The following is a 15288-nucleotide window of genomic DNA, read 5'->3' as shown; positions in this document are numbered from 1 at the left end:
TGACTGGCTAATTCCCTTGTTTTTCTAACTCACTCATTCCATCAATTTTAGGTCAAACGATCGCCTCGCCTTTCGACAGTTGCAACAACTGTAAATGCAGTAAAGATGGCTTCATCACGAGTTGCACCATGAAGGGATGCGTAGAGATCCAGGCGAAACTCCTTCACCGGGGTGAGGACACTGACTATAAGGTCACGGAGATCCCACTGAAAATGCAGGAGGTGGTCAAAGATTCCACTTTCAAGCTTGGCAGCAGCGAAGACTCCGAAGGAAAGCCTTGTTCAAAACCAGGTACGTTTCGGAAACTCATGCGAAAGAATTTGATAAGCTTCATTAGAGTCATTCAGTAAGATTGGTGGTAGACTTTCTTATTGTCCAATCAGAGACCCTTGTTCCTGCTTTACCGGTGCAGTCGTCGTGGTTGTTTTTTTTACACATGACTTCCGGCACGGCGGCGGTCAATGTGGCGTTCTGTTTGAATCTTCTTGACCATTTTTAACGGAAACTGTTTCACACTTTCCAAATTGAAACCACTGGCAGTCAGTTCTATTTCTCCTCTCGAAACTGTACAGTTGTGATTTTGCAATATTTAGGATACGTTTACTTACACTGCATAATATTGCCAACGCATGCGGCAGTGCATTATCATTTCACGCTGTATTGCGCCCAAACAGGGCAAAAATCGCAGGGGTTTTAAAAGCATGCGAAATCGCATTCAGTGGAAACATATTTCAAAGATATCCACTGAATGCAATATTGCTTGAATCGAACAGCCATGTGACATCGCAAAAAGTAAAAGCTTGTATTTGTTTCATATGGGTGCAGTTAAGCAAATAGCAAAGTCGTGATTGATGCGTTCTCGCAATCGCACTCATTGGAAGCCTGCCTTATGAAGAGACAACAACAACAAAAACAGTATAAAACATAAATTCTCAACTATAGTTCCCTTGATATTCCAGGTGAATGGATGCAGAGTCCGTATTCCTCATGTAACAGATGTATGTGTGGCGTGAACGGACGTTTTACCAAGCTCTGCACCAAGGCCCTCTGCCGGTGAGCTTGCAGAGACACTTAAAGGACACAATTCGACGGTTACTGATACTTAGAACAATTATCGATTACGATTCACAATCATTATTATCGAAGCAGATATATATTCATAGATACAATGTATAAAAAAACCTGAAGAAATCACTGCCGGCCGATGGAAACAAATTTGTAAGGCAAGAGATAAGGCCTAACGATTTCTGAAAACAAATGCATATATCACTGATTCCGAATTTCAAAGCAAAGCGTGTAGAAAGCCGTATCATTTTTTTAAAAATCGTATCATCCTATTCCGAACAGCGCCTCATGGAAGCCTGATTATAACATAGCGTTTTTCAACACCCAATGACAGCTTCCATTGCAAAAATGGTTTAGTACGAACAGTTTGATTCGACAGACGTCATGACATCCGTCTGTATCAGTAAGATTGGTTTATCTTCTTAAGAAGCTATCAGCTCTAGGTAATTTCCATCATGTTGGTGCGATTGGATAAAAGAAGTGACGTCATCGTGTGGTCTATTTTGATTGGTTATGACTGGCTGCGATGAACCCATATTAAGGTTGAGCATCTATAGACCTTTCTTTTGATCATAGATTTATATGAAGGAGATCAGATATTCTCACAAATACCTTGCACCAGTCGAATACATGTACATGTCTACGTGTAATGCAAGGCCAATACATGCTTAAACAATCGCCAAGCCTCGGCATTGGTCACCGGGTGCTTACTGATCTCTAGCCAACATTTTCTCTTCTGGTATATCCGCGGCAAATGATGGCAGCGATTCCTCTCATTGCGAGGTTGATGCACATGTATTTTAGTAAATAATATCCGGGTTTCATTCATTATTTGGTGTATACCGGCCGCAGCACTGCGTTTGTCTAGCGATTTTTTCAGAACAGTAAAACTCGTCAGACCGACGAAAACAAAAAGCATGAGAAAGAAACAACCAGGTAATAAGTTTAATATCTAATCATGTAAAGAAATGACCTAATGAACAGAATGCAGATACACAGACTTTAACCACGGCTACACCCGTGCTGGAACTTAGCTGATTTTTTTATTGCTTGCGTGAGTCAGTCTTTCAACAAAATGACTTTTCTAGTCAATACAATCGCATGTGTTCATTGTTGTAAATTGTAAATCTTGTTGATAAATACATATATCTATTATTTAAATCAAGTGTCTGAGTAAGTTTCTGCTCACTGATTTTGACCTTTTTCTAGACCCGTCTACGTACGTCCAAAACCAACCGTGTGATGTACCTTGGGAACATAGAACCCGGTGGGATATAAGATGACCCCATTAGGCATGCAGGTTGCCTGTATTACACCTCCCTGCTTGGATAGCGAAGGTTTCCTCCGGGGACTTCGGTTTTCTCCTACTTATATTACGATTGCCCAATATATGTTGTTTTTATAGCTACATGTATAATTGTCCTTGTTGACGCTCAGCTCTCAACTGAATATTTTACTATCAGACCATTGTGTGTCAAGATGGTCAGTGATGGAGGGATAACAATACTCAATAACCTTTGTATTGTATTATGCTCAACGTGTGGTGGTCGCGATGGGAACCTGGGAACAATAACCCTTTGGTCCACCATTTGGTACAAAAGCTAACTACCACAATAGCATTGTTCAATTATACACGCAGAAAAAGCACCCGTGGCCGGATACAGGGACGGGTTAGGATCAAGATATCGAAATGTTTGTTGGCCCGACCATTTTCATGAACCCATGTGGTAAAATGCTGCTATAGGCCTTCTTCTTCGCATCTTTACCCGCAATGGTTTGAGATCGCTAAATTACTCACAATGAGAGTCTGGAGGACTTCTTCGGTGCGATCGCAATCGGCCGTCCTCAGGTTGATGGGATACGATCGAGAGCTTTCCACTAAAAAAAACCCTGTTGGGAACCTTTGTTATGTTTTGCAACTATGGCATAATGCTTACTTCATTAATTTTGCTTTGATTTATCACCAAGTTAAAGCCAAGTTATAACTATCGCAAGATTAATCGAAAAGACATGATATCACCCTCCCCACGCTGCGGAAACACATTTAGCGCTTGGCCTTGCATTCTCGCTAAGTGCTTGCATAACACCTTCGAGTCTCCCTTTCGCAACTCAGACGTCGCTGGTCGCACACGTATTAGCGCTGGAACTCCTCAAAAACATCAACGACCATCAAAGGTAAGTAGATTTATACCAATGTTGATGGTTTCTCTACGCTTCTCTTGAAGGATTTCATCCACGAATACAAAATCTCCTCTGTGGTTTTATCATTGCTGCTTGCTTGGAGCTTAGAGTAACCAGACCAACTCCAAAAGCTACATGCATGTGGGCAGAAGTATGTCTATGGGCTGCTGTGCGAAAACCAGTGGGCCGTTTTCTTCAGAGTTTGTAGTGGTAGCCTGGTATATAAGGCTGGTTCCGACCTTTGAGTAACCACTCTAAGTTCCGACTCATCGCGGGGGGGGGGGGGGGGGAGACACGTATTCACAAGTTTGTGCTGGTTAGCACACTCCACGGAGCGTGTACAGTGAATCGATTGGCCGCTAACCCCTATTATGTCATTAACAACAGCTGACCACTAACATGTATATACTGGAATAGTATCCATACATACATAGTACATGTATACATATGATTCAGCCATAGTGTTACGTAACGTAATTGGCGTGTATATAACACGTATGCCTGCATGTACATACATTAAGCACGATTAAAAGAACTGAGTCATTACAAGAACAACGTGGAGAGCAAACGGGTCGGACTATAGGAACAATCAGGTAAGTAGGGTTTCTCGAGCTTTCTTTTCATTTAATTTGTAACTTTAGGCTACACGTTGTAGTGGCACAATTTTAATAAAAAAGGGTTTGGTCTTGTGCAAATTTAAGGGCCGCAAAGGTATTCTTATGATGAGAGTAGGGGTATCCCTATCTCCGGATTTTAAGATGTGAAATTACGCTCGTTACATGTTCCATGGAGGTCTGTACCTCCGTGCATGTAGCCTACATGTACTCCATCATGACATAACCAGTACTCCGCCTCTCGATATTTCAAACAATTTGTATACGAGGTAGGAGTTCAGGATGCATCTGAAACTAGGATTTCAAAACAATATATGGGTGTAGTCTAGGTCATTAGTGTTTTCTCGCAAATCCCTGAAACTCCAACGTGAACACCTATCCCATTGTTCGACCTCCTGATGGATTAGTATGTCGAACAATGCTTAGAGTAACGGAATAGGCGTTCACGTCGACGTTTCGGAGTATCAGCGAAAACTCCATATTACCAGAACGCGTCAGATCCTGAACTCCTAATTGTTCGGATCTTTGAACTTGTACCTTTAAAAAAACTTTTATTGCTGCAATTCCAGTAAACAATGGCGACAAAAGTTCCAGCAGTTGGTATTGATCTCGGGACCACCTATTCCTGTGTGGGGGTCTTCCAATACGGCAAGGTCGAGATCATAGCCAACGACCAGGGCAACAGAACCACACCCAGCTATGTGGCCTTCAGTGACCAAGAGCGTCTCATCGGAGATGCCGCCAAGAACCAAGTGGCCATGAACCCGTCCAACACAATCTTCGGTGAGTCGTTTTGTTCTTCGTCTGACCGACAGAAAAATTCCTTTGAGTGATCTGTTGATTTAAAAAGACAGTAGTGATTTGGCTTGTTTGATTTCCAACGAAATGGGACTCGGATAGCTATTAACATTTATTTGTTTCCTCTAGATGCAAAGCGCCTCATCGGCCGAAAGTTCACCGACGACACTGTCCGGAGTGACATGAAACTCTGGCCCTTCGACGTTGTGAACGATGGCGGCCGGCCAAAGGTCAAGGTTGATTACAAGGGTGAAACAAAGACCTTCTTCCCTGAGGAGATTTCCAGCATGGTCCTCACTAAGATGAAGGAGACGGCCGAAGCTTACCTTGGCACGGTAAGACTGTTAAATCTCATATCTCTCATCGTCAAAAGGAGAATGAGGATATAGAGAAGTTATAGCATATGGTTGCCGATGTTGAATCAAGACTGATTCGAGACCAAAGTTAGACGCAAGTCACCATCTTGCTGAAACCGAGTCGCCAAATCTGTTTCCAGGCTGATATCGGCCCGATTTGTTCTAATGACATGCTCTGTTTGTTCAGCAGTCTCTTCTGGGTACCCTGTGTGCGTGATTTTCATACCTTGTTTCTTCTCTTCAGAAAGTAAAAGATGCGGTAGTGACCGTCCCCGCCTATTTCAATGACTCTCAGAGGCAGGCGACAAAGGATGCTGGTCTCATTGCCGGCATGAACGTCATGAGAATCATTAATGAACCGACTGCCGCCGCCATTGCCTATGGTTTGGACAAAAAGGTAGGTCTGGTCACAGTCCACAGGCGACCACTGAAAACACCTAATTATACTCCCGCAGAGTTAGTGTAAGCCCCGTGCAAGGCCACCAGCAAGGTGGCCTGCCACAGATATGTCCAGGGCGTTTCATGCAAGACAATGCTCGATTCTATAAGCTTTACTCTCGGCAAGACGATTTAAGATGCGTGATCTGTGTGTTTATATTAAAGTGTCACTTTTGACGCCAGTGTCAAATTAGCGCCTCGGTGCGCAGCTGCTGTGACCATGGTTACATTGCCCTGTTACATAAGGATTGTTATCTTCGACACCTTTGACCCTCAGCACCACTCGTCAACAACTATCAGTTCTCATTAGCATGCTTTTGGAATGATATATGACCAATCAAAACCCCCGTATCTGATCATGGCCAAACAAGCATGATAGCTCTCGTCTGATTGGTCAATACCTGTTAGGACGTCCCAAATTGATGCGTGAAGAAAGTGACGACTTTGCCCCTACCTTGCAATCAAAAAAAGGCCGGGTGTAGCCTAGTCAGCCAAGTAACCTCGACATTATGGTCCACATTTTCATTAGCCCCCCCCCCCCCTCCCCCACTCGCTCCTATACTAAGTATCTAAGATCATCTTCATTATCTAGTCAGCTGTTGAGAACAACGTGCTCATCTTCGACCTGGGTGGCGGGACCTTCGATGTGTCAATCCTGACCATAGAAGACGGTATCTTCGAGGTGAAGTCCACCGCCGGCGATACTCATTTGGGTGGAGAGGACTTCGACAACGTCATGGTCGACCATTTTGTCAAGCAATTCAAGATGAAACACAAGAAGGACATCACTTCTAATAAGCGAGCTCTGCGACGACTCCGTACCACATGTGAGCGCGCCAAGAGGACTCTGTCGGCCGGACAACAAGCGTCCATCGAGATTGATGCCCTCTTTGAGGGGATTGATTTCTATACCAACATCACCCGAGCAAAGTGAGTCCAATAAACAAAATAATGAAATATCTATTATCAATCCGAAACCTAATTGACTGATGTGTTGAGTGTTAAAAAAATTCAAGAGCAGACAATCATTATCGGCTGAAGTCCATTTCACGAGACAACGGCTCGTCGATTTTTGGTGATTTCTGAAAACACAGCACTTGATAACATTTTTTTGCATTTCCTCCATTTCTTTAGATTCGAAGATATCAACAAGGAATACTTCCGTGCCACATTGAAGCCGGTAGAGGACGCCCTTGTTGGCGCCAAAAAGGGAAAGAGTGACATTGATGAGATCGTGTTGGTGGGAGGCTCCACAAGGATCCCCAAGATCCAGGAACTCCTCAAGAACTTCTTCAACGGAAAGGAACTCAACAAGTCCATTAACCCGGACGAGGCAGTGGCGTATGGCGCAGGTAAGGTTAACTCTCACGACCTGTGGTTTGGCGACTTTTTACATTTCACCGCCCGAAAAAATATACCTTTTACTTTTCTATTTAAAAAGTCCGGCGCAGATGAGATAGCCAGAACATGTGCACAATATGGCCCGCAATAGGGTTCCATTCAAATGCATGCATTATCCAAACTGCTCTTTTACGTCAATGCTTCTCGTTGAAACTTCAGCTGTGCAGGCCGCTATCCTTACCGGAGACCAAGACCAGGCTGTGCAAGACGTGTTGCTGCTGGATGTCACCCCTCTCTCCCTGGGACTCGAGACTGCTGGAGGAGTCATGACCGCTCTTGTGAAGGTCAGTGCAACTTTAAAAGAACATCTAACCAGTTTTGGGGGGCGCAAGTATCATTAAAAGACGAATACTGCATCAGTTCGACTATCTTTGTTTAACGACGAACCGCAGGAGCAAAGTGTAGTTTTGGTGCCGCCACGACCGAAGCGAGAAGGACCTCTTAGTGCAGTCGGTCCATTCTATCATTGTCATATAACAGCGAATGTAGCATACATGAAGATCTAATGATCTAAATACTCTAATTTCTTCCAGCGTAATACAACCATCCCTACAAAGCAAACGCAAAAGTTCACCACTTACTCCGACAACCAACCTGGTGTGTTGATCCAAGTATTCGAGGGAGAGCGCGCAATGACCAAGGATAACAATTTACTTGGAAAGTTCGAGCTGTCCGGCATTCCACCAGCACCACGTGGTGTCCCACAGATTGAGGTGACATTTGACCTTGACGCTAATGGTATTCTCAATGTTAACGCCGTCGATTCGAGCACTGGTAAATCGAACAAGATTACTATCACCAACGACAAGGGTAAGTTGGCGTTCCTGTACTTGTTGATAAAAATCCCAGCATAAAGACAGGCGGCGAAATAATTGACGCAAATAGAACGATGACATCTTTGATGTCTCAAACCGTGGGGTCCATATAAGTCCTTTGGCAAGACACTTGAGCTCTTGTGATGACTATTAAATGTTGGTCTTGGGCAAGGCACTTTACTTTGTGCTGTGATGTAGGGTTAGGAGTGAGACTATGGATTTCTCTACCTCCTTTCAGGTCGTCTGACTAAAGAGCAGATTGAGCAAATGGTGAATGATGCCGAAAAGTACAAAGAGGCCGACAGTGAGCAGAGGAACAGAGTCCAAGCCAAGAATGATCTTGAAGGCTACCTCCATCAAATGAAGAGCACAGTTGAAGATGACAAGATTAAGGACAAGATCTCGGAAGAAGACAAAGAAACCATTGTTTCCAAATGCAAAGAAGGCTTCGATTGGTTGGATGCTAACCAGGTACGTACTAACATGACCAATGGATAACAGGCTCTCAGCACCGAATTGGACTGTCTACAGAGTGTTTATGCTTGGGTGGTTGTTAACATACATGTATTTAAAGTTTTGATAACTTGTGAAGATATATTCGACCAGTAGGAATTATAGGTTGATAAATGTATATACATCTTTTTTTTCAGACTGCAACTAAAGAAGAATTCGAAGCAAAGCAGAAAGATATCGAAACTGTTTGCGCTCCCGTTATTACAAAGATGTACCAAGCGGCCGGTGGCGCTCCACCTCCATCAGGAGGTATGCCGAGTGCTGCACCAACAGCTCCCGGAGGCCAGGGACCAACCATTGAGGAGGTCGACTAAACGACAACGAAACGGCTGCACGGCTGCCATCTGCAATCAAGCAACTGTGCCAGTTCTCAATTTGTCACTTTTAACTTTGGTAAACTGCATTGAAGTACATTCATTCAATGAGCACCCTGCTGCGGCTGAAAGTAAAACTAGTTCAATTCCTTATTCCGGTTGGTCTGACAATTTATACATCAATGTTGTTGTCGTCAGTGTTGTTTCAGCCTCATCCCAAGCCATTGTGCGCCAATTCCTGACGCGAGGTTTTAGATAGTAGCTACGTTCAGACGTCGACCACCAAAATATCACGAGATCTCGCAAGGAGGTGCGTGGTTTACCAGGCTAAGTGTTGTTATTTTTGGAGGCCCAACCGGAAACAGGAATTTGAATGTTGCGTCTCTTTTCCAGCCGTAGCATACAGGAGGGTAATCATTAAGATATTGAAGGAATGCCAATGGAATCCACTTTTTAGGTCTGATGATTTATGTTGTATGTTTTCGCTGGAGCCTTCATTATTTGTCGGAATCACTTTGTATACTTTACTGCTAATGGCTAATGTATTTTTAAGATTAAACGTTGATACTGTAAACTCGCCAACGTACCGCACCATCCAATAAAGCAATGTTGTTTACCACATCTGTCTTTGCGTCTTTGTATTACCTTCGAGTGTTCTCTTCCACGTTAAATGGTTACATTGTATGTGTGAAGATGGCTGAACTCAACCTTTTTAATCAGTCTCTGATTTGTGGAGTGTGTACGAATTTTTCCAAATTTCATATAGGCACGTTGTGGAGTGGAACCGAAAGAAAATAGCAAGGGGTTTGCAAAGTTTACTGACAATCATCGACTCGTTGGACTGGGCTGGGTTGACAACGGACAGGACCTGATACAGGCCACCAGCTGTCGAAAACGAATACAGCATCCATAGGGCGAGGTTGAGAAGGAGAAGAAGCACCACAGCCTCACGTCCAGGTTTGCTCCTGAGCACTACTGTTGTGGCTGTTTGCCGTCTTAAACCATCAAAGAGGAACATCACCTGTAAAGTTGATTGTATGAGGGAAAGGAAGGCACAAAGCGCGCCTGCAACTTTCATCCACGTCTCTAACTGACTCTTTGACATGTATACGTATATGGAATATGTGTCATATGTGTATGAGCCAACCACAGCTATCATGAGTAGAATCTCATCCGGACCTGCCTGGTAGTTTTGGAGAATAGAAAGAAGAGGCATCTTGAATAGTGCCCAACTCACAGCCAGGATACTTGGAAACAGAATGGCAATGTCGGTGAAGTTATACACTGCGCCAGCGAAAACCACGTGTTCCGGGTCTTGGTGTACGTTGTAAACAACACATGATATCACAGTCATGGCAACCATTATCACTCCGAGGAACGCGCCCTTGAATGACTTATGACAAGTGATGTTCACCGCTTGGTGGTGTGGAAAATGCAGTACCATAGATGAAACGATTGACTTCGTACGAATTTGCCTCCGCTTTCGCCGAATCTTCTCCAAAAGTCCGATGTTGCCGTAGATGTTATAGAAGCAGACGGCACCGATCAGACTGAATTCAATGATGAGAGGGTAGAGGAAATGACGAGTGTTTCTCATTAGAGTTGCCCCTGGGATGGAGTTTACGCACGTTACGACCAACGGGACTTCCGGGTCTGTGTAATTCACGGTGTCGTTGTTGATCAGCTGGATGCGTCCTGGAGAAAATGCAAACATATACATGTATCCCAATGAATTCAACGATGGCTCTATCTGAACGAGTATTTCTTGAGGGTCACACGCCAAAAAATGTACTCAAACCACCGGGCATTTTACCTGGAATTCGTCACAGGATTGTCAAGTCAATTCTTTGATTCGATTCAAAATGACAATTTTTCAGGTTTGGAAACCATGTACACCGTAGTTGTAATATCAACGAAGTCGCCGTAAAAGTATGGAGTGGAAAGAACAGCGGTGATAGTTTGGAGACCTTTCATGAGAAAAACTGTTTTGTTACCTGTAGATGAACGAAGTGACCGTCCGTGTCCCATTTCAAGGACCTCCTCCAACTCCAAGGCAATGGTTTGTATCCACCAGTTGATGTTGGTCGCCAAGAGGTGCATCGTCCCGAATCGCACCAACACCTTCCATCGGTTCACGGAAATCTAACGGGAAATACACATTAAGGCCATTGTTTACACAGAAGACGGGAAGGGAAATTTTACGACATCGGGACCAGTTGACAGCACCGAGTGGCACTGCCCGAGCCTCGAACCGACGCTTTCCCACTGTGCAACTTTGCTATCAACACTCCCTATAACCTCAAGGCATGAGAAGACATATTTTTCCCTCTTTCGCAAGCTGTCAGCGATGGTAATTTCTTCTGTATCACTAATGGCTGTAGCTTTTGAATAGTCGGGCCCTGTCAACTCACCTTTGAATATTTGAAAATGAAGTAAAGCTGAAGCGAGGTGAAGGTCCCTTGTAGGATCCATTTTGATACGTCCAGTGGACTAACGATCACGTGACATTTCAACGATACTTCAGCGATAGAGAAGATCCCGATACCATAGGTCACCAGAGTACCAATACCAAACACTGAAAAAATTGTAAGCACGGTCAGTCTCCTGTCACATGGTATATATCTCATCCCTCGAATACTAGCGTCTGTCGTATGCACCTCCCCCCCAAGCGTCCCTGAGCTCGGTCAGTGTCGGGTGTTGCTCTGAAGTTCAGGATGTACTGAGGTTGACTGACTAAGTGGAACCGAACCGCAGATGGCCTGGATGGAATTATTGATTACATGTACATGTATACCGGTTCAAATGTACGTACACCAAACTCAATAAAGAAGAAAATCCGAGACAGAGACGAAAAGCCTTTGTTGATTCTAACCTGCCCGATAACACAAATTCTTCCATTAGACAACTTATCAACTTGTGGTAAGCCTCACTTACGCACAGCTCCCACTCTGACATAGAAGTTTGGATATTGTCCCTCGCCATGCCCGAGGATTGTAGCAATGGGTGCTGTATTCTTCTCACTTCTCTGCGACTCTACTATAGCGCGTTGGTAACCATCCCTCCCCAGCGGTCCATCACCATTCTTCCCTTTAGAGGAATGATCCACCGTCGAAACGGAACAATGGTCATACGTTGCGTCACCAATCTGTATATCTTGGACCAGGGGATTGTCGCCATTTTGCTGTGAATACTGGCCACCATCTATATTCCTTGCATACTCTGGCGGAACCTGGAGAGTGGTCAAAGATGTGTTCATGGTACCAAGAGAGATTGTGCCCTGCGACCCGCGTGATATCCGCCGAGTTTCAATATCGTCTTCGGCTTCGTCTGCTTCCCTCAGTTCAGATTCGTTGAGGTGGGTGACGCCCCTGACGATGAAGCCATGCATAAACAGAAAGAACGCTATTCCTGTGCCGGCTAGGATGACTTGGAACACCTGCCAAGAAGAAGAAAAAACATGACGATCCTTTTCAATACCAGTTTTTCAAGACTTCGTGGTCAATTTTGCTTCTTCGTGAAAGTCTTCCGAATTGAACCAATTACGAGGCCAAGGAAGTATTAACGCAAGACTCTAGACGCCTTGCGCAGTCGCGTTGAGAAGTGGTAATAGGTCTGTCTCATAACAGAACGTAAGGGACGGACGGGAACCAAAATCAACGTCCATGGACGCGTAGTAGGATTAATCTAATAGGCCTTCACATGTCACGTGGAGTACGTTTGCGTTCCAAGTTCTGAATGGAGGCCGGTCATATAACAATGATCTTTGCACTAAATAATTGCATTCAATGGCAATAGACCGCCCATATGGGAAGGTTCATGTAATTTTCCTTTATTATGCGTCTAGCCTTATCCCTGTGGTGACATGATTAGACACGCATTGAAAATGGTCAATAAAATATCATTCCTTTGTCCGAAATTGAATTGATTATTGATAACATTTTATTGCCATGGTTTGTGTTGGCCAGCAGTCGCTTGGCCTCACGCTACTTTTACCATGGAGAGAATTAGGATGTTTTTGTTCGCTGCTCCGCCGCCCATACCACCGCCACCAGTTTTGCTTACACCAGCATTTCATAATTTAGAAGTGCGTCCGCCTCCGTTGCCTCCAAGACTTGATGAAGTTCTCACCAATCAACCAAATGGTCCATACGGTGGTAACGACGTCTTTACCAGGATTAGAAACCACCAGATGGACTTTTGGTATCTATCAGGTGAGACAGTGGCCTCTTTCCAGCACCTCGTAGAGGACATTACGCCCCTTCTGGAAAACAGGCCAGGACGGTACCGAGATCATTTGCTGTCGGTGGAGAACCGTTTACTACTTTTTTTCTATTGGATCAAGAAATATCCGGACATTGTTGCGATGAGTGCAATGTTTGATATCAGCAAGCAATCTGTTTGCAGGGAACTTTATTTTATGACAGATGTTTTGTGGACTTATTTTCAAGACGGTATAACATGGCCGACCGATGAAGAGTGGGAACAACTGCGGGGCAACTGGGATACTATTCCAGATGCTGTTGGGGCGATAGATGGAACAGTACACGCAATCGAGATCCCAAAGACTGAGGATCCCCACCTTATCATAGTCATAACTTGTTACTGTTACTCAGCCACAGTCCAACAATGAACCGCTTTCTTTTGCATAGTAACTACTTAGATAAAAAAGACACTCAATTTGGTTAATACGAGCCAACCAGGCTTTTGTCAATAATTGACCGCTTGTCTATAACAAGGCCTATTCGGTAACATCGGTAACATCGATTTCCCTTCATTGACAGTTAACCAACGCACGTTGTCAAAAAGCTATTGTATGTATAGGTGGGCGTTCCTAATGTGCTTTGGTGACCACCAATCAGAAGAAGGACCTTACATATGTATTCATCACAGCAGCGCAGCCCTGGTGGTAATGCTCGTGTAACCAATAGCATCAAAGTTAACAAGCATGGTACGTTGAATTAGGTACTTCTTCGGTTCCCGTCTGTCCCTAACGTTCTATAATGAGACAGACCTAATAAGACGGCCAACATACGTCGCCATTGTGAATTCGCTACTCCATAATTCGTAGAGGAGGCCTATAGGTCACGGATGTGGCACGGGTGTGTGAAGCCGGATTCGTCCAGAATATTACGTGATGCTATTGGTCACCCCGGCCGCCTCACGGCTACTGGCCACGCTGTTGGTAATGACATGGACCTCAATATATATACTTAAAGTCCGTAGTGTGATCATCTGAGTAGGCCAAGGACCATATAAGCCAAAGAGCGAGAGCTTGGATGAATTACCAAGAGAAGACTTACATCAAGCATTGTACTGGTCAACATGGCCGCCTCTCCATCAGTCACGATGTTGGTGATGGGTATGAGAAGCCCGATGACAATCAGCCACAAAGCGTAAAGCTTGCAGAGCGTGTCCACTACCAACGACCTAAAAAAAACGGGCACGGGGTTCCGTGAAATATGTTACATCCAGTATGGGTATTGTACAAAAGGCGAATTACAGTACTAATATTGCTTCGCGAAGGTTAATGCGTCAGTCACGGCTTTCATGCTGTCGCTGTATATAGACAAAACAAAAATCGCATGCAAAGTCGCATTGAAAATGAACAAATTCGCCAACTTTTAGCGTCGCGAAAATATCCCGGTTATTTTGCAATAAATGAATGCAAACCCGTGTGACGAGCTTTTTATCATTTCGTTTGAAAAGTCGCAGTGCGTGTTTGAAAAATCGCAGTACGAGTTTAAAAAGTCGCATTGCGAGTTTAAAAAGTAGCATTGCGAGTTTAAAAAGTCGCAGTGCGTGTTTAAAAAGTCGCAGTGCGAGTTTATTATTTTTTTCACAATGTCCCCTCCGGGCCGCCGTAAGATCATGATATTGGTTAACCACGAGCATATAAAGAGTAGTTAGATTCGCCACTCGCATTCTCCACTCGTCAATGTAGGTAGTTATCTAAAACAACCCTGTTTTATCTGTCTCTCGCAGACTTTGAGGGCAGCCTGTTGATTATTGCCTGAACCTTCGGAATCGTTACATGAAGTTAGATCAAAGCTGGTTTAAATGGGGGCAAATGTGATAAGAATGGGAAGAATCGACGTATCGTATCTCGTGTCGTAGCAGTGTCGTGTATGACCGGTCGAAGCGTTTCAACGACAAAATTTGGGCTTATATGGGTGTAGTTTATTCTCATTGATCTGCACAATTTATAATACTCTTACACAATGTTTTGAGTTAGCACGAAAGGCTAAAATATCAAACTTAGATGATGTGTGTTAGACGACTTGCTAAAGCTGCAAATTATATATTCGAAAATATCTGCTGTCGTCTCTGAGATCGTGAATTCGGTTTCTGGATGGACCACTGACTCGTGTAAAAGAAAGGATCACATCTGGACTTCTTGTCTGTGTCGTGATGTCTAATGTCAACGCTATCGGTTTTCGTTTGACTGACTCCAAACAATGATATATTTTGATAGTTTTCAGAAAAAAAACACCTACTTTGCATTGACCTTCATTGTCGTCGCCTGGACATTAGCACCCAAAGTAAAACAATTCTCGATTGCCACTTTAATAGTACATCGATTCTTCTTCCTTCTCGGAACAGGAGTTGTGACGAAATGACCCGGGCAAATCAAATACACGTAGTTTGGTCTGCGGCAGACCACAGGTCACTGCTTTTGATATCATGTTGTTGTTTTTTTGCTTTCGCGACAAGATAACTGCACTGGGGTTTGCAGGTGACCGCGTCATAGGTGACCCCATGACTCTGTATTGCGAGAGTGGCGCTGTCCGAGGTC

General features: G+C 44.1%; 3 protein-coding genes across 4 annotated transcripts in view; 2 read left to right on the top strand and 1 right to left on the bottom strand.

Moving 5' to 3' along the window:
* LOC135495279 (mucin-2-like) overlaps positions 1-1398 on the top strand; it is a 33469-nt gene extending 32071 nt beyond the window's left edge. Inside the window, exons 26-27 of the mRNA XM_064783742.1 lie at positions 52-291; positions 960-1398. Coding sequence (XP_064639812.1) covers positions 52-291; positions 960-1057 — 338 coding nt within the window. The 3' untranslated portion in view covers positions 1058-1398. The remainder of the gene's footprint in view (positions 1-51; positions 292-959) is intronic.
* A 1755-nt stretch (positions 1399-3153) lies between these two features.
* LOC135495460 (heat shock 70 kDa protein cognate 4-like) lies at positions 3154-9114 on the top strand. Of its 2 annotated transcripts, none has more exons than XM_064784133.1 (10): positions 3154-3240; positions 4430-4643; positions 4788-4993; positions 5259-5411; positions 6045-6382; positions 6587-6804; positions 7013-7137; positions 7387-7663; positions 7907-8139; positions 8319-9114. In XM_064784133.1, the coding sequence occupies exons 2-10, from the start codon at positions 4436-4438 to the stop codon at positions 8493-8495; spliced, it is 1935 nt and encodes a 644-aa protein (XP_064640203.1). In that variant the 5' UTR covers positions 3154-3240; positions 4430-4435; the 3' UTR covers positions 8496-9114. The 2 variants fall into 2 exon arrangements, with proteins under 2 accessions (XP_064640203.1, XP_064640204.1); XM_064784134.1 differs by lacking the exon at positions 3154-3240 and adding an exon at positions 3757-3839.
* Positions 9115-9188: 74 nt separating this feature from the next.
* On the bottom strand, positions 9189-15073 carry LOC135495459 (proton channel OtopLc-like). The gene is made up of 6 exons (XM_064784132.1): positions 14990-15073; positions 13796-13922; positions 11430-11931; positions 10907-11070; positions 10490-10637; positions 9189-10190 (listed from the first exon to the last, which is right to left on the bottom strand). Exons 1-6 carry the CDS (start codon positions 15004-15006, stop codon positions 9208-9210), a joined length of 1941 nt encoding a protein of 646 aa, XP_064640202.1. The 5' UTR covers positions 15007-15073; the 3' UTR covers positions 9189-9207.
* Between the last annotated feature and the right edge of the window lie 215 nt (positions 15074-15288).

The sequence above is a fragment of the Lineus longissimus genome, chromosome 11, assembly GCF_910592395.1.
Source record: "Lineus longissimus chromosome 11, tnLinLong1.2, whole genome shotgun sequence".
NCBI lineage: Eukaryota > Metazoa > Nemertea > Pilidiophora > Heteronemertea > Lineidae > Lineus > Lineus longissimus.
The sequence above is the reverse complement of the archived record's forward strand: the minus strand, read 5'-3'. Positions and strand labels throughout refer to the sequence as shown.